Source organism: Vanellus vanellus (genome assembly GCF_965231255.1).
Source record: "Vanellus vanellus genome assembly, chromosome: 15".
Taxonomy (NCBI): domain Eukaryota; kingdom Metazoa; phylum Chordata; class Aves; order Charadriiformes; family Charadriidae; genus Vanellus; species Vanellus vanellus.
The window spans coordinates 2,118,245-2,146,030 of NC_138920.1; the positions used below are offsets into that span (position 1 = coordinate 2,118,245).

The 27,786-nt window shown below is 46.4% G+C and overlaps 1 protein-coding gene across 1 annotated transcript; it reads left to right on the forward strand.

The window, feature by feature from the left end:
• Nucleotides 1-816: 816 nt before the first annotated feature.
• On the forward strand, nucleotides 817-27,661 carry FAM83C (family with sequence similarity 83 member C; the record flags this gene model as incomplete). Its single annotated transcript, XM_082490904.1, has 4 exons — nucleotides 817-1,480; nucleotides 8,587-8,754; nucleotides 13,134-13,258; nucleotides 26,719-27,661. Exons 1-4 carry the CDS (start codon nucleotides 926-928, stop codon nucleotides 27,659-27,661), a joined length of 1,791 nt encoding a protein of 596 aa, XP_082347030.1. The 5' UTR covers nucleotides 817-925.
• Between the last annotated feature and the right edge of the window lie 125 nt (nucleotides 27,662-27,786).

The window sequence follows — 27,786 nt, forward strand, 5'->3', positions numbered from 1 at the left end:
ATGTACTGTGTTGTGTTCTGGGTGGTGCGTTCCGAACATGGCCCTTTAAATCACATATTAACGTCTGCCTGTATTATTTCTCAAAAAAATCGCGCCATGATGCTGTTGGGAAGCTGGAGTTAACACATCCCACAACACCCAGCACGTGGGCAGCATCGTCACTCACACAGCACCAGACTCCTAAGTTTCAATGTCCCTTCCATGACAGACCTTCAGACCACATGAGACCTCTTGCAGCCTGTGTAGATGCCATGAGCTGTGCTAAGATTCCTGCCGTGCTTCACACAAACGTTGTGACCCCGTGATATCAAAAAAGATGGTGTTTTGGCTTCTCTGCCGGGTGCCAGTCCAACAGAGTTTGGGCTCCCAAGAAATGCTGCGGAGGAGCGTTAGCTATGGTTCAGGGAGGAATCAGTTTCTTGGCCGGGTCTGATTATCCACTTGGGATATTTGTATTTCATTATAACTGACACCGAGGAGCATGTTTGATTTGGAACAAATTTCAAGCAGGAACAAGTTTCAGCATCTGCATTTCCACTGTGAGCACAATGAGGGACAGAACAGGTTAGAGCCTGCTTGGCCGAGGGTGGGGACCTCTCGGGAGGGCAGGACGCGAATCTGTTACAGGGAAAGGAAAGGAGCAGCCTGAAGACCTGATCGTCCTCCCCTTGCAAAAGGGATACTCCGAGCACCAAGGATCAGGTGTGTGTCTGAGGAAGCCAAGTGGGGGAAAGCCGGCTCCTCCCCCAGAGTGGGAGGCTGTACCTGGTGATTAACTCCCAAGCCCAGGAGTGGAGCTCATGCTGAGTCCTGAAGGAACCTGTTGGGAGGAGCTCAGGAGTACAAGAGGGCCAGAAAAGACCTGGAGTCGGACAGAGGACTAATCCACCTGGAGAGGCACTTCTTGGCATCAACAGCTCTGGTCATGTTCAACTACCTAGCAGTAGAGGTGAGACCCCAGTTCCACCGCAGCTATGGGGGCCAGCAAGGGGCGTCTGGGCCACTGAAGAGCCGCCTTGAGCAGCTGAAGAAGCCGTGGTGGAGGGAGACCACCCCACTGGTGCTCCAGCACAGTGAAACAGCCCGGCTTGCCATAGACGCCTTTCTCGAGCAGGGGGAACGCGGCTACCTGAGTGCCATCACTGAGGAACGGGAGCTGCCTTTCCTTTCCACCCTGGACATGGAATATATGAGCCATCAGAGAAACCAAAGCGTTCCAGATCCCGGTGCAATGAAAGACAAAGAGGCTGACCCTGGCGATGCGGACGCTGGAGACAGGTCCTCCCTGAACTCTGAACTAACGTCTGGCACCTACTTTCCGCTCATGTCTGATGTGCACCCTCCAGAGCTGGAGCTGGGGTGGCCAGGGACACCTCTCCTCACGGTGTCTGGCCAGACTCAAGCCACCGTGATTTTCCAAAGAAACAAAGCTAACAGCATTAAGGATTTGCTCCGGTCTCTGATCAGCCGGGCACGGACGGTATGTATAGAGCCGCGAACCTGGAGCGGGGTCTTGTGCCACAGCACCACGTCCTGGTGCCACAACTGCGCACCACGGGCTCCACGCTGTCGCTGCTCTCTAGATGCCTGGCATGATGTGATCGCTTTTCCTCTGGCAAATCTGTAGCTGCTCCTTCTCCTTTCCTTTCCTGTAATTTCTTTCCGCCTGGGAAGATGTCACACAGGCAGTGCCCTTTAAGGCGCTCTGCCTCTGTATTTGCGGGCGCGCAGAGCGCGGTACCAAAGCCTGGAGCAGTGAGTGGCAGGGCGTGCAGCGTTCACGCTCTGCTGGCAAGTGCGCACCAGCCAGTCCGCCCGCCTGCCCTCTGCCAGGGAGTTTTCATGGCCAGGGCTTTTCTCGAGCCCCGGACGTCGTGTTAAGCAGGACAAGAGGGATACCGCTGGTGGGCTGCTGTGGGAGAACACAGGAGCTGAGTAAACTTGTGGGACTGAAAATCCCCCCCCCGCCTGTGGTTTGGAGTAGGTTAGAGTACCTCATCATATCTTCTAGACTCGATGTCTGTGTCTCTCTGAGGATGAGTAAGATCAGCCCGTTTCGCCCCATCGCACAGTTTCTGCCGGGTAGAGATTGCCAACCCTCGGATGTAATAACAACCGGGCGACTACAATACTTGCCTACCAAGCACAATCCTGGCATGAATTTACTCGCTAAAGTATGCTCCTGCTTCTTTCTTTTTACTTTGCCCCTGTAGTGTGTACTAAAGCAGCAGCTCTGACAACTGTCTCTCAGACATATTTTCAGCTTTTATTGTCTTTTTCCTCTTTATGGTTCTTTTGATCTGTTCCATGTTACTTTTCTTTTGTGGTACTTCAGTTCAGTAGTGTGGAGATATTGAGTAAACTTTTAGTGCAAAGTTCACTTTCAACTAGTTAACTTCTAGGCAATTCCTTTTATCACTCCGGTAGTTTCTTATTTAACTTTACCGTCACTCCTTAAATTCATTGCTGCCTAGCGCAGAAGATGGGAGGTGAGAATTGTTAAGCCTGGACTTCAGCTGGGTCAAGAACACAAGCTGTTTCCAGGTGGACTGAACTTAAGTGTTATCTCCTACCACCATCTGCAGAGTTGAGCAAACAGGATTATGTTGTCCCCAGCAGATGAGACCCGGGCCGTGCAGCAGCTCAGATTCTGTGCAGCATCATCACAGAACCACATATCCTTGAAATTTGGGCCTGATATGAAGTAAATGAGGATTTTTTTTTTTGTCCAAAAGAAGACTGTTTTGCCACGTAAGCTATGGCTCAGTTGGAAGCAGCCATTGCTTCATGCCTGAACTTCTCTTGCACCTTTGTAGGCAAATACAGGAAGTTTTATCCAGGAAGTCAGTGACAAAAAGCTTTGTTTGTCCTTGCAGGCAGCTGATTTATGATATCTTAAATGATCTGAAAAGTCCTGTGACACTGCGATCCTTTTCAGAAATGGGGATTAAGACGTAGTCACGGCAGAACGCACAAAGTAAATGACTACCGAGAAATGTCCCCCTTGTCACTTAGCACGTGTCCCGGATCTCTGATGATATTATGATCCTTTAAACCGCATGAAAAACATCTTCCTGCTTTCTCAGTTCACAGGGACTTCTCCCCGTGCTGCGGGGAGGTTGCCCAGGCAGTAGGTGCTTTATTGGACTTAAAGTACATTTTGAGCTTTTTCCTGTTTTCGGTTGGCTTGAAAAAGCACTGACAATCTTCAGCCCTCTATGTTCAAGCTGGGGATTTTCACGCAGTGTTTTTGGCTGTTGTGTGAAATGTGAGAATGAGTTTTCAACCATCTTGTTGGTTTATTACTGGTGTTTTACTGGCTTCTAGGCTAGCAGTTCTGGCCAGTGCTTCCCGTGATTAATTCTATCAATGACAGCAGCTGGAGCTCATTCTCAACCCCAGTTACACATCTTTAAGTAGTCACTGAGTCATTTTGCTCATCAAACTGTCCAAAATGTCTTTTAATGCCAAAAGAGCAACCAGAGGTAAGACCATCTTTTGCTTGAAGTGCCAGTAGCAACTGTGCAGAGAACCGCTTGCTTTTTTGCTTTTCAGCCACTGTTTCTGCATTTCAAATATCTTCCCCACCTAGACTTTAAGCTCTCGTCGCACATCCCTCCTTTAGAGTGTTTCTCCTCCTGTGTGCTTACAGCTAACCTAGAAGGGGGATGTAGTGCTGGTGGGACGTGGGAAAGATGTTGAGATCCCTGCCTGCTTTTCCTGGGTCCTGCAGACAGGGATGTGTGTGTCTTGAAATGTTGGTTGCTGTTTTCTGCTGTACAGTCATACAGAACAACATCAGGTGACGTATTTTGCAACAGCGTATTTGTACTGACAAATCAGCAAAAAGGGCATTTGTTTTACTGGTACCTTTTGCTGGTGCGGTTTGTCTTCCTACTTTGCTGTATTTAGCCAGCTGTCTTTGAAGATGTATTTTCAGATTTGAGCTTTTCTCTTTGCAGACATAAGGAGATGCAGGGCAGCCACACCTTAGCCTTCATTTGATAATACTATTACAGTTTTACTTTTGTTGGATGAGCTCCAGTCGATTTTGACCTGTCCATGCTTCTTCTTGCGCCCCTCTTGTACAACTCTGACACTGGCTGCGTGTCTGCATTTATGTGCGCTAGCAGAAGGGTAACACCGTGGGTAGCACCACGGAGAAGCAATGTGTCACTTCAAATGACAACATTACGGTAATGACCAAAACCACACTGCTATTGGCAAATACCAGTAAAACCAGCTGTGCTGGTTAGAAACCAGACAGATGGCAACCCCAATGGGTTGCTGGTAAGTGCTGTAATTCCCAAAGTGATGACTGCAGTAATTGCTGAATTGTGCATTTCCAGGAGTGGATTTAGAAATGTCATGATTTAACCCTACAATGGCAAGGTGTGAATTTTCTCGAGTCTGTGGGGCAGCTGCTTCTTTGCAACGTCCCGACCCGCCAAGGCTATGCCATGGGCTCGGAGTCTGTGATCAGCATGGTGAGGAACAGGGATGCTCTGAGTCTTGCAGCTCCTGGAACTGAGGTGCTAGAGGCACTGGACATATGTTGTTTAGGTTTGTGAGGCCAGATTGACTTAAATGCCCAAAGCTTTAAAAGTGAGACGTGAGTTGTCAGGAGCCTTAGGTACCTAAATTCCACTGCTTTATAGAGCTGTTGGAAATTATCTTTGAGGCTTTAGACCTCACTTTTGTGACAATATGTTTTTAGGAGGCTTCAAGGGGAAGACTTCCAGAGTCATCCCCCCGAAAAAAACTTCTCGGCTTTGAGGTGCAGCTGATGTTATTATAAGAGCTGCCTGCCTAGTTTTCTGAGAGGATAGGGTGATCTGAGCGGCCCTTACAGCTGCCCTGTGGCACCCATGCTTGGAATGAGCAGCCCCGCCATGGGTGCCTGCATCTCCACCATGTGAGGCTGCGGCAGGGCACAACCTCCCGTCTCTCCCCACCGCAGTGCTCCTCACTGCACACTGCAGTGCACATGGGGCCACCAGTCTTCTTGCCTGACATCAGCGGTGGGTGCTTGCCCACCAGGAGCAACTCTACCCAAATCCCTCCTGTGAAGGGATTGCATGTGAAGAGGCCGTGAGCAGAGCTATAGCCTGTTCCACCTCCTGATGCCAAGCGAAAACCCGCTTTGGAAAACATGAGTCTGACTATCACGCAAGGCTCCACCCAGCTTGCACAAGCTGGCGTCCCACTGCCTGGGGCGCTTGCTCCCGCGCTGACGCCGGAGCCCTGCCACGAGGCTGCCAGGAGATGCAGGTCTGCCTGGCATCCAGCTGCATCCAGCCCCAGGTACTGGGTGCCACAGGTGACTCTGTGCCATGTTCTGCCATGCGCAGCTCCCTCTCACAGGGGCAGTGCTGTTTTGGGGCAAGCAACAGCCCTGAACTCTGCTAAAGCCTTTGAGCACTGGTAGAGAAAAGCAAGATGGTGTGGGACCTTCTGTGCGCACTAGGTGCAAGCAGTGCCTCTGAACACGTGGGGTCTGGGGACAAAGGAGCATCGGTCTGCCTTGACTCCATCATATTGACTTCCCAAGCCAAGTTTAGATTGTCTCCAGGGCCAAGCCTGCCTCAGACCTAAGCTTGAGGTGAGCTGGAATATCGTGAGGTAAGCGTGGCTGAGAGGGACTTGCCTGAGGCCTTACACAAGGTTTAGGCTATAGTTTTTTCTTGATGCTTCATCATTAGAGAATGAGTGGCCCATCAAAGTCATTTGGCTAAATTGCCTTTGGTTTTTGGCTGAAGGACAATGTGGAAAGACATGGTGAAGTCCTGCGTTTTTGTGGCGGTCTCAGAGGTACCTAATGCTGATAGCCCAGCAGCGACCTTAATTTGGGAAGTTAAAGATGCTTCTCACTGCTTTCAGAGCTTTTCCTGGGCTGATTCTGCTGTCCGTGCCAGAAGAGTGCATTTCAGGAGGGGAGAAGAGTTTGCCAGAGCTTCACAAGGCTTCTGGGAAGACAACGCTGACGAGGGCTACAAAAGAGATGCCCTTTGAAGTCAGGCTCTGAAGCCTGTATCTCCCAGGGCCAGGATGAGAGGGTGGAGATGTGGTTTTGGCCTGGACAGTAGGAATGACTTTTAGCTCTTGATGACAGCTGTCTTGTGTCCACATGGATGTCTGGAATCACGCCAGACTCCAGGAAGGTTCTTCCCAAACTCTGCTGTGGTGGGCTGGGCTGGGGTTCTTCTGCAAGATATTGGGGACAGTGTGTAAGGCATCATCACAGAGACGGTCTGTGGGGACAAATCAGATAGAGCCAAGAAATCTTGTCCATCTGCAAAAGGGATAAATCCCCAAGGGAGCAGGAAGCAACCTTTTGACACTGCTGCCCTCTGCCATGGCTCTGGTGCAGAGGTTCTCTCCACGGTGTGTGCAGGCAGAGCGGGGCTGAGAGGAGCCAGCTTGCCAAGCAAGTGACTGGGCAGGAGAGCACAGAAAAGCCAACAGGGTCCCGCTCTGCCCATGGCAGCTGCCTCCACTCAGCACCGAGGCCACGAGCGAGCAGAAAAACTAGCAGAAGAGCTACTGGGAGCGAGCAATCTGGGGACAGCGTGCCAGTCTGGAGCAGAGACATGAGCCTGTCCCCACATCTAAGGACAGTGATGCCTGGAGCTCCTCTACTCTTTTCTGAAGCTATTCCAGGTCAGATCCATGAAGGTGATTCAGCCTGCTCCTATTTAAAGCTTGAACCATTGCAGATAAAAGTCAACCTCACTGCTGTCCTCTGCATTTTACTCTCTGTTTGAAGAGGAGCGGCTGAGCAGAAGTGGCAGAGGAAAGCTCACCCTACATGGCTGGCTCCATAGGGTGATTGGGACTATGGAGAACTGCATTCATGGCCATGGTCTTACACAGGCAGAGGAGGTGTACCTCCTCACGGAGGGTGCATGATGAGTAGCAGGACAAACTCTCTCATGCGTTTTGTGTGCAAGGTGTAGCGCAGGGCATGAACATTGAGTAGCGGGGTAAAGTAGGCCATTGGAGCTTCACTCCCAAACTCACTACTTTTTGGGCCACTAGTAGGTGCAGAAACTCAAAATCAGAGTTACGCACACAACTCACAAGTACCGAACAGTTACCTTAATTACCACTAAGATATGGTGAAGACTGGGACTAAAGTACTTGGTCAGTAGTTCCATTATTTTATCAGCTTTTGAAATGAAGCCGGCCTGTTGGTAAATCCTTCACTACTTTACCTTTTTCAGTCCCCTAGTCTGTTGCCGTCTTCCATGAATTTTCAGTGTTAACTGTTAATGGTTCAAGGTCTAAGTCACCAGAGTTCTCTGCAAGCACCCTCAGGTGAAGTTCATTAGGCCCGACAAATCATCCAGCTCAGCAAGTGCTCTCCTGCCTGTTCCTTCCTTCTCCAAAATGTCCCCCTGATGCCTGTCACTAATGGTGGTGGCCAACAGATGATCCCAGCAGTCCCTTCCTGATTCAAATAATGGCCACCTTGATGTTGTCTGCTGGCAGGCTCACTCTGTGAGGAACAGTGGAACAGCTTCTCCAGTCACATCTTAATCTATTTATGGTTGATTTCCCTTGATCCATGTTCTGGTTGCAGGTCATACTGTACTTTGAATTTTCTAGTTCTGGGTCAACTCACTTGTAGTAGGTACTTGTCATGACCTACCTTCCATTTTCTGTATTTTCCTTCCAGTTTTTGGAGAATTCATTTAGCCAAGATGGTCTGCTGCCTCCCATCCCATCTCCACAGTGGGATGGGTTGCCATGGCATTCTTCAATCTCATTCTTTCAAGAACTGGCAGTTCTCTTTAAAATTAAATTTTAAATTTTAAAACCCCTCCCTTGGAGACCTTATCTTGCAAGTCTTCAGTTCACTGAAGACAGATTTTCTTGAATTCTTTTTTTTTTTTTTTTTTAATAATGTTAGTGTTATTCCTTCTCCCTGCTGTTAGGTTTCATAACTATCACTTGCATCCTGGGCTGCGTTAGCAGGAGTGCTGCCAGCAGGGAAAGGGAAGGGATCCTTCCCACACACGTTATTCTATGATTTTGTCTAGTCACCCCTAGGATGTAATCTTGAAACAAGGACATGTACATAGTTGATCAAGATACCTTCTCCCTTACCTGGCAGTGTGTCCTTCCTGAAAAATATGATACTTCTCTATATTAATATAGTAGTCATCTGCGGAGTCACTCATACCCATTGGATAATGATTTTGGTCAGTCTTGGCTCATCTGTTTATATGCTGTATTTCTGGCGTATTTGCTTAAGGTAATACATAGTTGTTGCATCAATGATATTCAGAGTTTGTGCACATGTATGACCCTTTCAGCTATTTCTTTCTGTGAATGACAGATGAGATGGGAGGTAGCTGGATGGGGAGTATCTTCATAGTTATTAAAAGTGATTTTATCTGCCATGGTGGGGTAAGGGCTGTTAAACACAAAGGTCCAGAAGCAATGTCCATTTGTGTGGCCACAGACAGTAACTCAGGAGGTTTGAATACTCAATTCATGGGTTAATGCACAATTCACTTGGGCATGAGATTTCAACAGTCTCGTTTTTCTCCCCCCCCCTTCCCCTCACTTTCTCCTGGCTAGGTGATAGCAATTGTGATGGATCTGTTTACAGACATGGAAATACTATGTGACCTGCTGGAGGCCTCAAGCAGACGGCACGTCCCCGTTTACCTGATCCTGGATGAAGAGTACTTGAAGCATTTTGTGGAAATGTGCAATAAAATGGCTCTTACACAGGACAACCTCCCAGTAAGTTTTCAGTCACACACTGGATATGATAAGTAGGTCTTGGAATGGATAAAAAACATGTACCCTTTGTTCTGTTCCTTCCGTCTGGTCCCTAGGACCTATCCCTTCTCCCACTGTCCCAGGCTAAGAGAGCATGGCTGCTTGGTCTAGGAAATCAAGATCTGTTGGGAGGGAGTGGAGAAGCCTCCTAGTCCCATATCTTGATGTTTTGTGGTCCTCATTTCAGTTTCATTTCAGTTCAGGCCAGTAAGATGCAGTGTGTTACAATGCTTTGCTGGGGTGGTGCAGATAGAGGTTGACCCAAAAACTTAGGTTCACGTGGACCTGTACCGTCTCCTTTCCTTGTCCCCTCTCTGCCCCTGCTCTAGGACAGAGAATTGCAAGACTTAAATTGCTCATAGTTCAGATCCTCTTAGAGTCTGGCCAGAGCTGCTGTAGTGCAAGAGCTGGGTGGGGAAAGGAAGGAATGAGTCCCTTCAGATGTCCTGATGCAAACCCTACCATTTCCCCCGGCCATGCTGCACTGCCTCAATGTAAAACCACGTTAAAAATGTCATGTTAAGATCTGCTTTTCGGCTTTTGCAATTCAGTTGTAGGTTCATGAGGGGTTTGTGAAGAGCCCGATTCCCCACTCAGTGGGGTGCCCATCAGCAATGGTGTGCGGTGCCCAGAGCAGGCAAACAACAAAAATTAATGTGTCGGTGTGACAAGCTCTCTTGGGAACTTGCAAACTCCAAAATACACCCCAGTATCTTGCTGCTCCCCGTATAGCCTTTCTGGCTACCACCTATCAATGGAAATTGGTTTTCTGTTGTCTTTTGTTAGTCCTGCAAGGCCAGCAGGTCCTGGCTGTGGCCCTTCACTGCGTGCACAGGATTCCCTGGAGGACTCATTCTCTTCCAGCCACCGACATCATAGGTTTTCCCTTCATCTTGGTGGGGAACGCTTGGAAGTTATCCAGTTACCTCAAAACAATTCTTAACTAAAAACAGGCTAGAGGAAAGGCAAAAAATAATGTTTTACAGCATTCAAAATAGATGCAGTTACAAATGTCTTAATTCCCCCTCATTTTTAACCTGTCTACACAAAGAGAGGCTTCCTTCTTCCCCCATGTTGGTGGTGCTCTGTCCTTTCTTGCTTGTCACAGGCCAGACCCGTTTCATCCTGCCTCTTGGGATGGCAACTGTTAGGGAAAACTGCTTCATGCTGCAGCATGTTTGCTTTCATAACCAACTGCATCACTGAAGTCACCCGGTGGGCCCAGATAAATTCCGTCTATCCAAAACGTATTTTATTTGCTTCTTATCCAAGAGCCTGGTCATTGTTTTTAATTAAAAGTAGAATGATTTTACATCCATGGAGTTGTCTACATCTCTTTGTTAGACCTGATGTCATGTCTTGTGCTTTAATGGCTAATTAACACTTGCCTCCCCCATTCAGTGACTCATAGGCAGGTCTCAATGTGAAGTGCCTCTTAAGCGGATGCATCTCAAGCAGGACATTAACATACATGCTTGATATTCACATCTAAGCGGAATGAGCGTACATATTTTATTCTTGGCTCTGAGTTGCTACAGGATGTGATGGTAAAACTCCATTTGGAATAACTGGTGACAATTTGGGGTTTAATGGGGAATTTGGGGGAATTGCCCCTCCAGCATCTTACTGCTGAGAACATTATGCGAGCCCGCTGGTGTCAAATCCTGGTACTGAACATCAGCAAATACTGCAGTGGTGCATCGAGCACCGGCAGCGGTCACAGCAGAAGACTTAGCTGTTGGATTTTTTTTTTTTAAATTGCCATCTGCTGAACCTGAAACTACTGTCTAAATTGGGTGAGAGTGGTACCTGGCAGTCTGGCTTTCCTGCAAGACTGCAGGATTCTCATCTTGCTTGCACAATTCAGAGCCTGGATTGCCAAGAGGAAGAAGAGGATGGAAAAAATGAGCCAGATACTAGAAACTCACCCAGCCTTGGAAAGGATAGAGGGAGTGAAGAAATACTGTGATGACAAATCTATGGGATATCCCTTACTTGAATTGGTTTTAACTTCCATGGTGGTGTAGAGGAAGCTCCTCCCAGTGAGAACTAGTAATACTAAAACCTCAGCACCAGAAAAAAAACCCAACCCTTGTGTTGATTGGCAAGACAATTATGTGAACACCTCCTCAAGCATCCAGCTCTATATCAGCAACCTGTGGTGGGATCACAGATTAATGCAAGTTGGCAGGGACCTCAAGAAGCCATCAAGACCAACCTCCTGCTCAAAGCAGCATCACCTGTGAGGTCAGACATAGTTGCTCAGGGCCTTACCCGGTCTAGTCTTGAAAACCTCCAAGCATGGAGACTGCACAACCTCTCTGGGCAACTTGTTCCAATGAAAAAGTTTCTCCCTTCTCATAGATGGCAGATGAGGACATATCCTGGGACACAAAAAGGCAACAAGTGAGAGCAGCAGTTCAAAGATTGTGAAGCTTCAGCTCTGTCCCTGCTAAAAGTTTCCATGGACTCAAGAGAACACTGGACAAGTACTTGGAGAAGAGGTCCAAGGAAGGGTTCCCACTAAGACAAACCACAAGAGGCTCAGGGAATCCCCTGAGTCAGGCAGCATCATAAATGACTGCCTTCTTCCTGCCCTTCCCCAGCTGCCATTGCCCACTGTGAGAGATAAACTGTCGGGTCAGATGGACCCTGGTCTGGAGGAGATTTGCTGCTGTCATGAAGCCCTGAAGGCAATGGTGCTCCTTGGGTGGGTGGGTGGGCGGGGAGACTTCCTCAGCGCGACATGAGAGTCAAGCCTTTCCTACCCTGCTGCCATGAGCTCTCCAGCAGACATTTCCGGGAAGCCCACCTCCTGCCTGCAGGGACACTGACAGAAGAGGAGAGCTGTCAGGAATGGAGTCACCTGCCGCAGGGTGACCGCCTCCTGCTCCTCACCCCCAAGGCACGACTTCCGTGCCGTGAACCCCACGTGAGGCCAGAGACCGGGCGAACTGGTCCCTGGCTGTGTACAGGCAGCCTGGGGAGCCCACGCATGATCAACCTGCCCGGCAGGAGGAGGAGGGGGAGAAGGGGATGCAGTGATGCCCGGGAGCATCTCCTGGAGGGGTGGTAGGGACGTGGGTCTGTGCCCTGCGGAGGACATCTGTAGGCAAATCATGACTATTCGTGCTTGTCTTCTGTCTGCAGCACTGGCTGTTACAAACAGCTGTGGCTGGCCAGGCTGAAGTCTGCTGCATGGCGAAGGGGACGCTGCCACCTCCACCAGGATCACCCACCACCATGGGCAGCATCACCCCCACCAAGAGGCAAAATGGCCCCGGCGGTGTGTGCGGCCTATACCATCTACCATGGGCCTTCATCTTTTGCGGGGCTGATGCTGGGCAGGGATGAGCTGCCCACAAAGGGATCTGCCAAACGCAGGTGGTGACAGTTGGTGACAGCTCCTGGTGTGTCAAAGCCACCGCCAGTGGCAGGGGAGCTGGCCTGGAGGGGCAGTCGGGGATGACCTGGCAGGCCGGCGTAGGTGCAGCCTTAGGGATGGTTATTTACAGACGAGATGTTTTGTTTGGCACTGTATCATACAGGCCAGGCCAGTAACTCTTTCCAGAGACTGTTCTCATCTTCTGCCTGCTCCAGCTGAGGTGCAAATAACTGTTATTATGGGTAAAAACTTCACACTGCGAAAAAGGCTCCTGATGGATACTGAAAGCTGTGATTTCCCATTTTGTACTGGGCAGTTGGTTTTACAGGCTGAAGTTGTATCAGAGAATTTCTTTGCAGCCTTTAAAACAGATGAGGATCGGGTCTGTTTCACTTGAGTGCAGCAGCTGAAAATTTTAATATAATTCTAAAATATATTGGTAAAAGGCAGTTCTTAAAATGTAGACATACCTTTCTGTAAATCTTTTTTATCAAGCGATATTTTGGTTTTAAGAAGCCTGTCACTGTATCAAATCAGAACAGCACATTCGATTGATTAGAGACTGGCTAGTTGTTACGGGTCAAAATTTAGTTTAAATGCAGAGCCATCAGCTAGTGGGGTTAGTTGGATATTATCAATAATCTGGAGGAAACTGCATAGTCCTACATACTTCAGAAATTATCTGTAGGCTCATAGGATTCTCCAAATTATTTTCAAATCAGCATTTGTACCTAAGTGCAACTTGTTAATATTTGCTGGTATTTTTATCTTACAGAAGCAGACAGCACAACAAAATATTTGGTATGTAGAAGCCGAGAAATACTTAATGCCTTGCTGCATTCTACCTCTGGGAGCAGAGCTCCTGCTTGAGGGAGTCCATCAGTGATACAGAAGGGAACATTTCGGTTTAGTTCAATGCGTGTCCCCCTACCAACTCTGCTTTCTTTGGTTTCAGAACATGCGCATAAGATGTCTAGGCGGAGACACATACTACAGCAAAGCAGGCAAGAAATTTGCAGGCCAAGTTCTGGAGAAGTTTATCCTGATTGATTGTGACCAAGTTCTTGCTGGCACATACAGGTAAGACAATGGAGCAACTGCTGTGACAAAGACTGGTGACACTGAGACAATATTCATTACCAAAATAGTGAATAATATAGCTCTTTTTTATTTTTTTCTCCATGATAATGATACACTGCGTTTCCTCTTCATTTCCCCTTATAATTGTCAGGTTTCATTTTGTTGCTTTACCTTCTTCTACTCCATCCTCTTGCTCTTACCGTGCTGTTTAGCTTTCCAATAGCATTAACTGCTTGTCTGACAACATTGATGCTTCCTGGACACATCTGTCTATGACCATCACTTTCATTGCTTAAAAATGCAAAAAATGTTCTGCCAAGTCAGACGACGCTCCACCTAGCCTAGGTTCTGCCTCCAGCTGATGCTGTTTAGGAAGAGCAGCCCAAACTGCCATCTAAGGTCCATCCCCCTTGTCCTCCCACAGCATGCGCCATCATTGCATACATCCCTACTTATTCCCTCCAGTACCTGTTCTGTACCTATTGTCTGTGAATTTGCCCTAACTCGTTGTCTGTTATAAACCAATCTCCTACTAATTTCATGAAGTGCTCCTAGTTCTAGTGCTGCAGGTTGGTGAAATAGCTTTTATTAGCAAAGTCATTGCTTTCACAGTTTTCCAAGGTTCCATCTTATCCACCCACCCTGCCCTTCTCTTATCTAAAATGAAAGCCTCATCCTTTTCAGTCTCTCCTCATACAGCAGTTGCTGCATCCCTCAGTCATTTTAATTATCCTTCTCTGCACCCTCTCTAACCTCACTATGTCCTTCCTGAGATGCAGAGACCAGAACTGCATGCAGCCCCCAAGATATGGTTACACCGTGGTGTTACAGAGGGTCAAAACGATGCCCTCTGCTTCGTTATTATGTTGGCAGAGGCCGACATTCATTGCATTTTTTAGCTGCCATTGCACATTGAGATGATGATTTCAGGGAGCTGATGATGATGATTCGAGCTCCTTCCTGAGCTATTCCAGGTTCAGCTTCATACAGGCCTGATAAAGATAATTTTTCCCTATGGGTACACCACATTTTCCTACACTGAAGTTCATCTGCCACATATTTGTCCACTTGCTCAGTTCTGTGAGGTCCTTCTGGATTTCCTCACCTCCAGTGAGGTATTCAACCACCTGAAGGAACTGAGGATCCTCTGCAGACCTGGCGATTCGCCGCAGCCCTCCATGCCTGAGGTCGCCGATAGGATGAAAACCAGTCCCAGTCCCAGTCTCTGTGGTCTCACTGCTGACTCTTACTCATGCTGAAAAATGAGCATTAAGCCCTACCCTTTGCATCCTTTGCTGCTTTCGGCAGCTCTTGGTCCATAACAAGACCTTTCCTTCAAGCCCATGGCAACTTAGTTTCTTAGAAGGCTTTGGTGTAGAACCTTGTCAAAGTTTGAAAACCCAAAACTATGTAGCTGACTGGTCCCTTTATCCATGTGCTCACTGGCTCCCTCACCAAACTCCAGCAGGTCTGTGAGGCAGGGCTTGCCTTCACAGTAGCCCTGTTGACCTTCTTCCAAGAGGAAGAAGGTCTGTGCCACCCGTAATCCTGTTCTTCACAGCACACTCTGATGTGTCCCAGGGTGGAGGTCAGCTCCAGTGGTATGCAGGCCTCAAGATTACTTCCACAGCCCTCTCTGTAGATGGGATCATGCTGGAAACCTCCCAGTCCTCAGCAAAGCAGTCTTCGCCGTGGCCATGGTACAGAGGAGTGAAACACATCCCAGTGTCACCAGCATTAACAATGGATGCAAAAAATTCATTGAGGTTGTCTGCTACGGTCTTGCCATCACTGAATTCCCCTTTTGACCCATAGGTCTCAAATAGGCCCACCAATTTCTTAACTGCCAGTATGTCATTTTTGAACAACCTACCACCTGTAATCATCTTAGGTTTTTTTGACTGCTCCTTTTCAGCTCTTTTTGACTAATTGCTGCATTTTTACGCAATTGCCTTCCTTGAAATTGAATAGCCAGGTGCTGCATTTATTTAGATTGCTCTCTACCACTACAGAGTTAAAATTGTGTTGTGAGCATTATTACAAATGAGCTCTTCCACTTCTACCTCTGGAACTGAGTCTTATGCATCATTCCAGACCACATCCTGAATAGCATCTTTTCTTGTGGGTCAAACAATTTAGGCTAGTTAATTCTGGCAAGTAATCATTTATTGCTTCCAAAAAGTTTTCCTCCACAGCTCATCCCAGTGAAGCATTAACCTAGTATGTATATGAGTGGACAAAATCTCCCACTATTACTACCTGCCCTCGTTTTGCAGCCTCTGTAATCTCAATTAACATTGTTTGATCACCATCACTGTTCCGATCAGAGGATCAGGCGTACTGTTCTTGTACCGTATTTTTATTACCAGACTCTTGAGTTTTCCACCGACAGATCTTTCCCACAGTATTTTCCCGCTGTTGCACATCACAAATATGCACTTCACAAACAGTGCAACTCCCCAGGACAGTCTGTTCTGATGTTTCTGTGAATTTGGTGCCCTGGCAATACTTTATTCTCCTTACGCCAGGTCTCCTTGAATGCTGCTCTCCCTCTCCCTTTCTCTCTCTTTTCCATCTCCCAGCCAGCGCCCGCTGGACCCTCAGTCTACCAGTGTCCTCATCAGCGCTGTAGCTCCAAGCTGCACCTTCTCTGCTTCTGACTTCATTATCTCCAAGGGTGAAGGTGTCACCTTATCAAACTCTGGCAGTGAATAATGGGAGTACCAAGTTGAAACTGGTTGTGTAGAGCCTCTATAGAAACAACACGGAGAGCAGTGTCTGGTGGCACTTAGATCATCCTAAAACACGTATCTAAGAACAATGGAGTGAATATCCCTGTCGGGGAACATCTATCCATCCCCACTGACTCCAGGGGGTGGAGATTAGATAACGGAGACCACTCATTTTTGAATGGCTAAGACTGAGCATGTGTCAGCTGGATTGAACTCCACAGCTGGAGGAACGTCTTATTTCCCTGTGGCCCAGAGTCAGGGTATTGCTCAAAACTCCGATTCGGTTCTCTGGGTCAGTTCCTCCCTCTGCTGATCTGGGGCAGGGATTTGGGTCTGCGATGTGCTCTCTTTCTATAGATCTCTGTATAGCTGAAACTTCTTGAGTTCTGGAAGGTGGTTCAGTTGAATAGGGTCTCATATCTGATTCTCTGCTGTCCCAGTAAGCACAGGATGTTCTGGACCAAAAGAAACAGTCTCTCTTTGTGGAATTTGTTCAACAGTGGTCAGAAACACTTCCACAGGAGAAAATCAGGAAGTCTGCTACCGGCTATGCTGCAGCCTGGTACTATACCTAGTAGAGTAGGTATTTAGATTACTTTTCCTGCAGATGGCAAAGGTAGATTCAAAGGATGAGAATAGTTACCGATAAAGCCAAAGATCCAGCGGTATCTGGGGATGATACAGGAAGATGGTAAGCGTGTTCTTACCCAGTGGCAGGTTTTACAGTTCAACAAGTGCAAGGATCAGCGGATGCAGAAACTCTGGGGTTATATGTTGTATATGCTTCTTTATGTTCAATTTGCCATAAGAGAATTTTTCCCACCGTGGTTGGCCCCCACGATAACCCTCTGGCAATGGGTTATGCAGTTTATGTTTTGTGTGAAGAAGAGGTCCATTGTATTTACATTAGACCTACTGCTAGATAATTATATTTGATGTCCCCAAATTCCCATAACCTGGGCACAGTAAATCACTGTTTCTTATTTACTTTCTTGACTGCATCTATGATTTTGTCCTCCTCAATTATAATCCCTCATGAGAATCATCTCTTCTCCAGCTGAAGTCTCCTTGGCTGTTCAGTCATTTCTCACGCAGGAGAACTTCCAGACCTTTAATTGTAATGTCTATCTTTTGTGAGACTTATTGACCAGAACTGCATGAAGCTGTCAAGATATCCGCACCCACTACAGTTTAGCACTGCAGTATAATGGTGACTCTGTCTTTTCCTCTGTCCCCATTCTGGCAGTTCCTAGTCTGCTCTTTGCCTTTTTGACTAGTGCTAAACATTGAAGTGATTTATTTTTTTTTAACTGTCCATGGGAACCCTGACCTCTTTCCTAAGTGTTAATATCTGAGAACTCATCGATATACAGAGACCGACAGGGTTTATGCAATGATTTGAATGTATTTACCTTTAATTTTCTCTATCATTTTATCACTTATTTACCCCATACCATTAGATCCTCTTGCAGCTACTGATTATCCAGTTTCCTTTCGACCACCCACTATACTTTTGTAATGAGCTCTGTCATGGACTGTTTCTACCATTTTTCAGGACTTTTCTGAATACGTTGAACAGCAGCAACCCCAGCACAGAACTTGTGGGATTCCAGTGGGTAAATTAAAACTATTGCTAGCATTTGTATCCCATCTTTAATCACCTGTTACTCCTTGGGAAGACCTTCCTTTGTACTCCATGATCACTTAATTTTTCTAAGAGTCCTTGCTGAATGACCGTGTCAAAATCTCTTTGAAAACTCAAGTAGCCAAGATCAAGCAGATCATATGCATCTGTGTGCTTGCTGCCTCCTTCAAAGAACTGCAAGAGGCTTTTGAGGCATGGCTTCCTTCCACAAAAATATGCTGAGTCTTCAGCATTATGATTATAGTTATTTATGCATCTAATCATTTTACTCTCTATTTGCTTCTACCAGTTTGTTCAGTATGGAAATAAGACTGGCTGGTTTGTAGTTTTCCAGGAGCTCTTTAAAAGGTTCACATTTACTACTTTCCATTCCTCTGCGACTATGTTCAATTTTAAATGATAGGTTATTCACTGGTTAATAATTGGAAAATTGCTGACTTCCAGTTTTTGAAGCCTGTTTACTTTAATATTTTCCTTTAATGCACCTTTTAACTATGGTGACTTTTTGGATGTTTTAAAATATCTTTATTTTGATAGGTACATTTTCTCTGAGACTCTAATATAGCATCTTTAAACAATCTTCATGCTGCCTCAAGCATTTAACCTTTTTGGTTACTCTTTTAAATTTCTTTTTAATAGCATTCCTCAATTTCTCTTTTAAGTTAAGTGTTACTGTTGTGGATTATTTTGGTCCTGAAAGAATACTTGATATGTGTACGTCATGGTTATTTTTTTGCCGAGTGGCCTTTCCAAAGAAACTTTCTGAACTGGTAATGTTATTTCTCCTTTTGTTGCTTTTTGGAGAAACTAACCAGAAAACCAATCATTTATACTGTCTAAAATGCAGTTTCTTCAACTCTCCCAGTAACGGTTCCCATTCAACACGGCTATAACTGAATCTCCCTTAATTCCTCTGCTTTCTGCCGCCTTAGCCTCTCAGCACTTCCTTAGCATGGCATATTTACCATCAGCGCTCTGCTCAGAAAGATCACATTATAGCCCTAATACTATGTTTTTCCTATTTGGGAATGGAATTTTAATCCAACAAGAATATATTTAATTTGTTGAGATATCATTTACCTTATTATTAATGTATTGTGCCACTGCTCCAGCAACATATCCTCTCTTTGTCCTTTCTGTATAAGTTCTACCCTTGCAGTTTTACCGTTTCTTGATTTTTCTTCCACCCAGTAAGTTTCTGAGATGCCTGCTGTGTCACAGTCATCATTTCAGCTCAGGTATTTCACAACATCTGTCTGTTTCTTTAGCTCATAAAATTTATGTATGCTTGTAAACGTTTGAATCTGATCTGGTTGTTCAGCACCGTGCACTTTTCTAAACATGGTTTTATTTGTTCAGATATTCATCGATTCTAATTTCTTACCTAAGGGTCATTGATTTCCATCCTGTCCTTATATCAGAATACAGTTTTCTTGCTTTTATTCCTAAGGTAACATGGGCAATCTCAAACTGTGTGGCCTTCTGTACACCACAGCTTTTCTTCCAGCCTCTAATTTAAGACCTCTCTAGATCTTCTGAGTTATATTGTGTAACAGCCAGGTTTCATTTAGGTTAAGAGGGAATCCAGCTTGCTTTGTAGAGTCACTGGGTTCCTGCAGTTTGCCGTTTCCTTGCGATTCTACCATCCTTTCCCTGACATAATTTCCATAACCATGTCACAGAATCCCAGACTGGTCAGGGTTGGAAGGGCCCTCTGGAGCTCCCCCAGTCCCACCCCCTGCCAGAGCAGGGGCACCTACAGCAGTGGCACAGGACGGCGTCCAGGTGGGTTCTGAATGTCTCTTTTGAAATGTCCTGAAATGCTCTTTTAATTCGCTGTCCCAGTCTAAGCATAGAAGAGGGAGCATTTTATAAGGCTACCAATAAAATCCTGATGTTTTTCATCTTCCTACTTAGGTGCTTTTGTTTAACCTCCGAGACTCATCCTATCTCTTTGTATGTTAATGACACCCATACAGACATTGACCAGTGGCTTCTCTGTGGTGCTCCATAACTTAGATCCAGATGTCTCTACTATACTTCATCCCAGCGAGCAACTCGCTCTTTGTTCTTTGTTGTCATCCTTCCTGAGCACTGAATCATGGAGGACTACATCTGTGTGCTCTCTGTCTCCTATGGACACCAGCACAATTTGACACCTTCCATATAGCTTGGTTTGTACAACCCGAGGACAGTTACCACGCTGACCCTCAGTCGTCTCTTTTCCAGACTCAACATCTCTTGTTCCTCAGAGGATTCAAGTTGAGTGAAAGGATTACACGTGTCTTGTAGGCCACAGTGTAGTCCATACACCCCCAGGACGTTTGCTTTTTTTCCCCAACACTGTGACACTACAGACGCGTTTTCCTTAAGACATACTCTAACTCCCAGAGCTGCTGCCGGCTCATTCTCCAGCCTGTATTTGTGCACCTGTTCATGACTGCCTGGAACTTATTTTATTTTAATATTTTCATGTTGAACTGCATCCATTTTTTTCAAAACCTTTTTCCAACTCACACCTGTGCGGTCCCTCTCCATTTGGATACGATTTGTGAATTTAATGAGTGTACACTCTTCTGTTATCTAGGCTGCTCACGAAGATATTGGGTAGCACCAGAGCCAAGATGTCAGATCCCTCTAGAGTTTCAGTACATCCTTCTACGTTGACTTTGAATCCAGATGTGTAGTCTCTCTGTATCCTCTCTTGCAGAGAGGTATTTTCCTACTCTGTCCTTGACTATCCAGCTATTCAGTGTCTTAATTCTTCAGTTGTAAGAAGAGATTCTTCTCTCCTCATATGCATGCTCAAATCATGCCTGAAATAAATTTTTAGTCTCTAGTTGCCTCTCTAGCCATCAGATTCTCTCTCCTGTGAGCCCTACATGCAGTGTGACATGCCCGCAGCGAGAGTAGTGTACCTATTGACGTCCTCATATTGAACCCCCTATGTTGATACTGTTGTTCTCTATGCTGACACTTTCATCGATAGTTTTGTAAAAGGCCGCCTTATTTTCCAAAATACTCTTGGCAAGCTGAACTCATTCTGATATATTGCTGCCTATTGGTACGAATCGGGCACGTTTTTGGAGAGTTTTCCAAGCGTGGGAACCAAGCTCACTGCTCTTGTCTTAAACAACTGTAGGCTAGTAAGTTTAGACCCCTCAACTCTTATGTGTTTATTGAGTAAATATTTCCCTGTGTTTTCCATCTTCAAGTTTACATTTCCTCTAAATAAAGACAAGGAGAAAACAGGGTTGATTGAGATCTCTAGGAAAAACAATAACCTAAAATCCTAAATATAATTATATAGTTAGTTATTTAGTATTATTCTGGGCACTGTAAGAAATAGTACATTTCTTTGAGCACTTATTTAACATAACAGAGTGAGAGATATGAAGACATTTACTAATGCAGCAGATAAGAGGAGCAAAGGACAAATGGGGCTAGAGCTAAACAGGACAGGGAAACTAAACGGTTACCAGGTTAGGACTAGGGGGAAGAGGTGGTATTTTCAGCCTGAAAGGGAGTTCTGTGGCTGTTTGTGTTGCCTTAGAGGAGATAAAATTTCTCAGCTCAGATTGGAAGTTGGTCAAAGTATCGGTATGTGTCCTGCCTCTGGCACAGAGAGGAAGGAGCCCATTGCTATATTGTAGTGAAGGAAACTCGAGATTTGGGGTTGAAGGCGACACGACAACTGAAACTGAAAAATGAGAGGAGAAAGCTGAGAGGATTACAAAAGCTCTGTGCCTGGTTTCAGTACGTCAGTTTTTGCAATGGACCGGTAAAGCCACATGGGTTTGAAGCTGGAGGAGGTTTGGAATTTCTTTAAAAGAAAGGTGCTCACGCTCTCAGGTATCCATGTCCCATGCAAGAGGAAAGAGCTTTTAAGAGCGAGTTCCAGATCTAACTTGATGAACAGTCACCTCAAGAAAGAAAGCAGAAAGTGAGTGCATAAGGAATGGAAAGCACAGTGTAGGAAACCCCGGGCTGATATGTATAGCAATAAAGTGAGCTTTAGTGCTATACATCAGAAGATAAGTTATATATAACCTTGAGGAGCACACCAAAGCAAAGAGGAGGAAGTCCTCAGGTATATACGTAAAAAGTGAATCCAGAAGAAAGAGACGAGGCACGCTCCTGTAAGGATGAATAAGAAATAAGAGATAACTGAGATGGGAGGCCCAAATTAACTGAATACGTTGTACAGTTTTTAATCAAAATGAGGAGTGGAAATGACTTCAAGTGCACTGGAAGCAAGCTTAAACAGCTTACTACAATAAAGTCAGATTGTTGTCATCTTATCAAAGAAAATGCCACTGGAAATTAAAGGTCTAGTAATGGTGTTATGTAGTATCTAAATTTAGCAATGAGCAAAAAATGATGCACAGAAGTTTGTATTGGTATACAGAAAGAAAAGAATGCCTTTGACAGCCAAAGTGGCAGAAAAGCAATAAAAATGAGTAAGAGAAACTACTGAAAGAAGCACAGAACCTGCTGCTGCAAATTGGTATCTCATCAGTTGGAAATAGCTGAAGCAGAGAAGCTGAGCGTGAAGAACTGCGAACCACCCGTAGAAAGGCCACTGCGACCCGAGACCGTACCGTGGTTCTACAGAGGGGCACCCAGAAGAACTAATCCTGTTGCTGCTGAGACTGAGACTTCGGCTGAAATACCCCAGGGAGCTCTTGCCACCCGTGCCCGATCCAAGGCAGAGCAGCAGGGCAGGGGATGCTGCGGCAGGACAGGGGGGGGGGTGTCCCCCCACCCCATGGGAGGTGATGCTGCAACTCCATCTCCTGGCCGAAGGCTGAGCTGCACGGGTTCCTGCAGGGTTCCTGCTCCAGGAGGGTCTGAAAGCAAGGCAGGGAAGGGATCCTTACTCCTGCAATTTGTGCCCCAGGGAGCATCAGAACTGGATGCGGTCTCTCTGTGTGCAGCAATTTGTTACGGGAAAAATGACGGCAGGAATATCCTACCACTTTTAGAAACTCACGTGAACTTCTAGCATCCACAGTGGTCTGCAGCGAGGAGCGCCACAGTTTGTGGTGTGTCATGTGTGCAAGGAAGTACCTCTTCTCATCTGTATTGAATTTGTAACCTGTTAACTTTATTCAATGCCTCATTTTTTATACCAGAAGAGACCAAGAATGACCATTCCTTGGCTATCTCCTCCGTGCCATGCATGGAGGAAAAGAACTTTATCAGTTTGTAGTGATGGGAATAGCCATGGCTGGCAGGGCCACATTGTCCTATCATGGAAACCTGTACTACAGCAAAGAGTGCTGTGCCACTGAGGGGACTTGGATGACTCCTTCCAGGTCCTGCCATAACACAGAGTGGTCGGGCCCGCGTTGAATCAGCGTTGGCTGGGACACAGTAATGCCTGCGCTGGGGAAAGAGCCGTAAGAGGCATCAGTGGCAGGGACAGTCATAAGGCGTGGGGAGTGTACAGCTGGATGTGCGGCTGCTCCCCTTACAGGAGAAAGGACCGTTCCTGTGGATGAGAGGAGATGGCTGGGTGTACCTATCTCGTGCGTTCCTGTAGGGATGCTGTACTTGGGTCAGAGGGTGCTGGGAGAAGACAGAAGGTGGAAGTCACTTTGTCTGGGGAGGGAAGGAAAAGCTAAGCAAGACCTGTTGTTTACCTCCTGCTAAAGGTGAGGCCAGAGGTCTCAATGGGTAGCTGTTGTGATGCTCCTGCTGGACCATTTGAGTCTGAGACATGAGACCTCCTAGCCAGAATGAGGAGAGCAAACATGACCACTTGCACAGCTCAGTTTCCAGGTCTGCTGGCAACAGCGGTGCCAGGCTGGGCGAACAGCGGTGGCAGGCATTATGCTCCACCTGGCTGACCAGGGTCCTCTCACACTTCACGGGACAATGCTCGCAGTGTGAGGGATGCAATCCTGCCCCTCCAGAGGAGAGGGCGCTCAGTCCTCTGAGAACGTTTGTGGTTTTAAGGAGTTCAAGTCAACACGTGTGTGTGTGTGAGTGGAGTAGGTCCTGAGCTGGGCTACATCTAAGCACTGTGCAGTGCGGACGCAGCACTCGTGTTGAAGGGTAATAGCTGTAAGCAACATGGACGGGAACACCAGCCCTCCTGGGAGCCAGGCAGCGCCCCTGGGATAGATGCCTTTGACCATACAGGCGATACAAGCTACACGAAATCTCCTCTGTCTGGACTCTTGGATTTCTTCAAAGAACTCTCACAGCTTTGTGAGAGATAACTCCTTTGCAAAAGCTGCCTTTCCTATTATATCGTATTTACCTATATGACCATTAATTGTATTCTTTAGAAGAGTCTCTACTAATTTGTACTGTGCAGTCATGAGACTTAATGGACTGGAACATTACAAAAATTGTATTACATTAGCAACAGTGCCTGATAACCAAGGCACTTTCAAGTGAGAGATAACACATCCTGGTTAGTAGTTGACCTATTTCATCCTTGCATTCCTTTGGAGTTCTTGGGTTAATGTTACCTGGTCCTGCCAATTTGTTACTGTCTGCTTTGTTGATAGGTTTTCTAATCTCTTCTACAGAGATTTCAACAGGAGACTGATCCTCCCTTATATTCTCTATAAAGGTGGGTTCATGGGAAGCAATCACCCCAAGCTCCTGTACAGTAAACATCGATGCAGAGGAATTATCTGAGCACTCCTATTGCACATGGACCATGTGCTAGCCCCACATGGACCTGAATATTATTTCTTACACCTTTTGCAATGTGTGACCCAACCGTTCTGAAAGATGAGCTTCCTGGTCTTAATCACAGAATCATAGAATGGTTTAGGTTGGAAGGGACCTTGAAGATAATTGAGTTCCAACCCCTCTGCCCTGGGCAGGGACACCTCCCACCAGCCCAGGTTGCTCCAAGTCCAACCTGGTCTTGAACACCTCCAGGGATGGGGCAGCCACAGCTTCTCTGGACAACCTGGGCCAGGGGCTCACCACCCTCACAGTCAAGAATTTCTGCCTATTTCTGCCTTCCAGTTTGAAGCTATTACCCCTGTCCTAATGGCTTCAAATAGCTTCTCTTCTGTCATTTAGCCATCCCAGGTATTTTCTGGTTTGTGGGTGGGGTTTTTTTTTTTGTTGTTGTTGTTGTTGTTGTTGTTTGGTTGGTTGGTTGGCTTGGTTTGTTTGTTTGATTGTTTGTTTTTCTCATGTCTCTCTGTGAAGTTGTATGCATTTGCTTTGAGCCTCTAGTGTGGTATTTCTGAGTCCTCTTCATGCCACCAGCAAAGGTTTTCACTCTTTAACTACTTCTTCATTCTCACTTAATTTACCTGGTTTGATATTAAGCAGAAGAGTATTGAGCTTTTCTTTTTATGTTGCTCTTTGGGGTGTGTGTATGCTGAGTCCAAGTATACTATTTTCTTTGAAACAACGTTATGAACCATAACAATGGCACGCTGCTCAGGAACAAGCCAAGAGCTGGTTTTCCTACTAAAAGTTCCCAAATAGCTGTCTTGTGAAGTAAACATCGATGACATCCCAAAACATAGTGCCAGTATCTTGTCCTGAAATGACATTTACTTGGAATCGCCCATTACAATTGCTCTCCTGTAGCTTCTGTGATTTGCTCCTGCTCTTGTCAAAGTCAGTATCTTGCTTTAGCAGCTGATAATGCAGCCCTAAGCAGGTACTTCCATCTGTGAAGGTTCTGTTTTATTTGACACAATTAGTCTGCTAATCTGGTTTGACTATGGCAAGAATAAAAGAAGCAGCTGATGACTGGGGTGACCAGGAGCCTGGGAACCCGACTCTGTAAGAGGAGTTTCCCTGTTTAACGTAGGGAAATGAAGATTGGGAGGAGAAATGTGGTTGCTTTCTGTAGATACAGGGGGGGCAGCTAATTAAGTTACAGTTTTGGCACAAACAACAGGTAGGGTTAAATAGATAAGGAAAATATGCAGTGGCAATTAGTGGAAGTTTTTGCCCTGCTGGGGCAAAATCTAATTGGATTTAAGGTGAAATGTAACAAGCTCCCAGAAAGCATCCCAAGACATTGCACTGGAGAGCAGGGACTGGACTTGCTGAGCAAAGACTTGTGAACTTCTGACACCATGCATCTCATAACTGGATGGCAAGGAAAAGATGGAAAGAGTCTGAGGAATCTCCCAGCAATACCTATGGACAACATCAGCAGCCTTTCTGTCCTGAGGCATTCCTGTGGGACTCCGGAGACCTCTGCTCCTCAAGGCAGTGCCCAAGATCTCCATTCCTCACCCTCCTGCCTGCCTAAGCAGCTCCTTCAAGTCCGTCACGTGTTGCAGGTGTTAAGGACATGAGAACGTAGCTCCTGCCAAGGCAAGGGAAGAGAGCAGGAGCCCGGGCTTGCCTTGATATCCCCCCAAACCCTCTCCTCGCCCTCTGTGGGAGGTATGGTTGCAGTGGGCTGTGCTAGCCAAACAGTGAGCTAGGAAGCCTGCAACACAAGTTGGGCAGAAAGAGCCCTTCAGTGCCACGCGCTTCCTATCTCATTGTCCCGCAGCCACACCATCTCCAGCCAGTGGGAGCTTTCCTTGCCCCTGCCTGCTGGATACAAACCACGCACACCGCAGGAACCCCGGTGTGGACTGAGAAGCCTGACCGCAAACCATTAGCTGGTGCTCTCTGACACATGGCTGGGATGGGGAATGGGAAACGATGGGTCTGTGCTTACTGGTAGAGAGCGCTGGCAAGAGGAAGCTGGAGAAGAAAAGTCCTGAAACATGCTGTTGTGCTTTTTAGGCAGGGACCAGTTGCTGCTCTATGTCCTTCATTAAAGCTAAGGAAACCTGGTTGCTATTTCTTGTTTATTGTTTATATTTTCATACAGTTCATTACATTACCAAGCTGAAATTCATTACATTCATTACATTACATTCATTACATTACCAAGCTGACCATTCTAGGGTTGTTCTTTTGTAATTATGTAATGAGCACATTCAAGTAACCTCAGACTTGCATACTTCAGAGAAACTTTTAATGACATAAATTGGGTAGCAATGCATCACTCGAATGTTAACATCAATGCAAGACATCCTGGCACTCTGTGAACTAAAGTTAAACATGTGGGCTTTTTTCTTTTTTTACAGTTTCACCTGGCTTTGCAGCCAAGTCCACACCAGCCTGGTGACCCACTTCCGTGGTCAAATTGTTGCTGAGTTTGACAAGGAATTCCGGTACTTGTATGCAGAGTCCAGAGCAGTGACCAGCTTCTGTGTGCCAGATCCTGGAACGTGCTCCTCTTCTCAGAACACCTCAAAAGTTGCCAACTCCCTTTTAAAACCCACACAGGTGAATGATGCTGAAACCTCGAGCCCCTCCAGCAGCCTTTCCAATGTAAGCATCAGAAGCATAAAAATGTCTCCCTTTCTGAAAAACTCCAGCTGTAATGTACACGCGGAAAAGCAAGATTCAGGCTCTGATTCTGGTAATAAGAAGGGGAAGGAAGACACATCTCTGAAGCCCACTTGCCCTAAGCAGCAAGGAGAACCACCAGACTCGATGAACAGTCCTCCAAATAAATCCACCCCGGCCTTGTATCACAAATCAAATCTCATGACAGCAAGGACATTCTTGCAGCCAGAGCCTTCCCCTGCCCCGAGCTCCAATAAACCTAGCTATCAAGGGGACAGCAAGGCTAACAGCAGCCACTGCTCCCCACTAAGACAGGAGCAGACATTGCAGTCCCTTTCCGAGGGTGCCAGTAGCAACGGGACAAGCATGAAGCAGAAAGGGCCTGCTGCTACCTCCAGGGAACCGACAGCAGAAAATGACAACACTTTTTATGGGATGGAAAAAAGACAGAGTCCCGGACAAGGAAAATTGGACCTGCTATCCCCATACAGCCAGGTAAAACGAGATAAAAAGCCTGTGATTCCTTGCTATGATAAACTCACTGAGGACATGCTGATGGAAAAGAACAGCGCATACGGGGCTGAGAAAAGAATGACTCTGGGGCACAGTAAGCTGGATCTGATCACCAAGTACAACAAGTTGAAATCTAAACATATACACAGTCGGTTCGAACTCTGACCTGGGCCTCGAGGTGTCCTTTGGTCTTATTTTCAAGTGGTTGCTTTTCCCCACCAATGGTCATATCTGGAGCTTGAAATCAAAATATGGGTGGCAAATTAGTCTTGTTCCTACTGAAAGGTGTC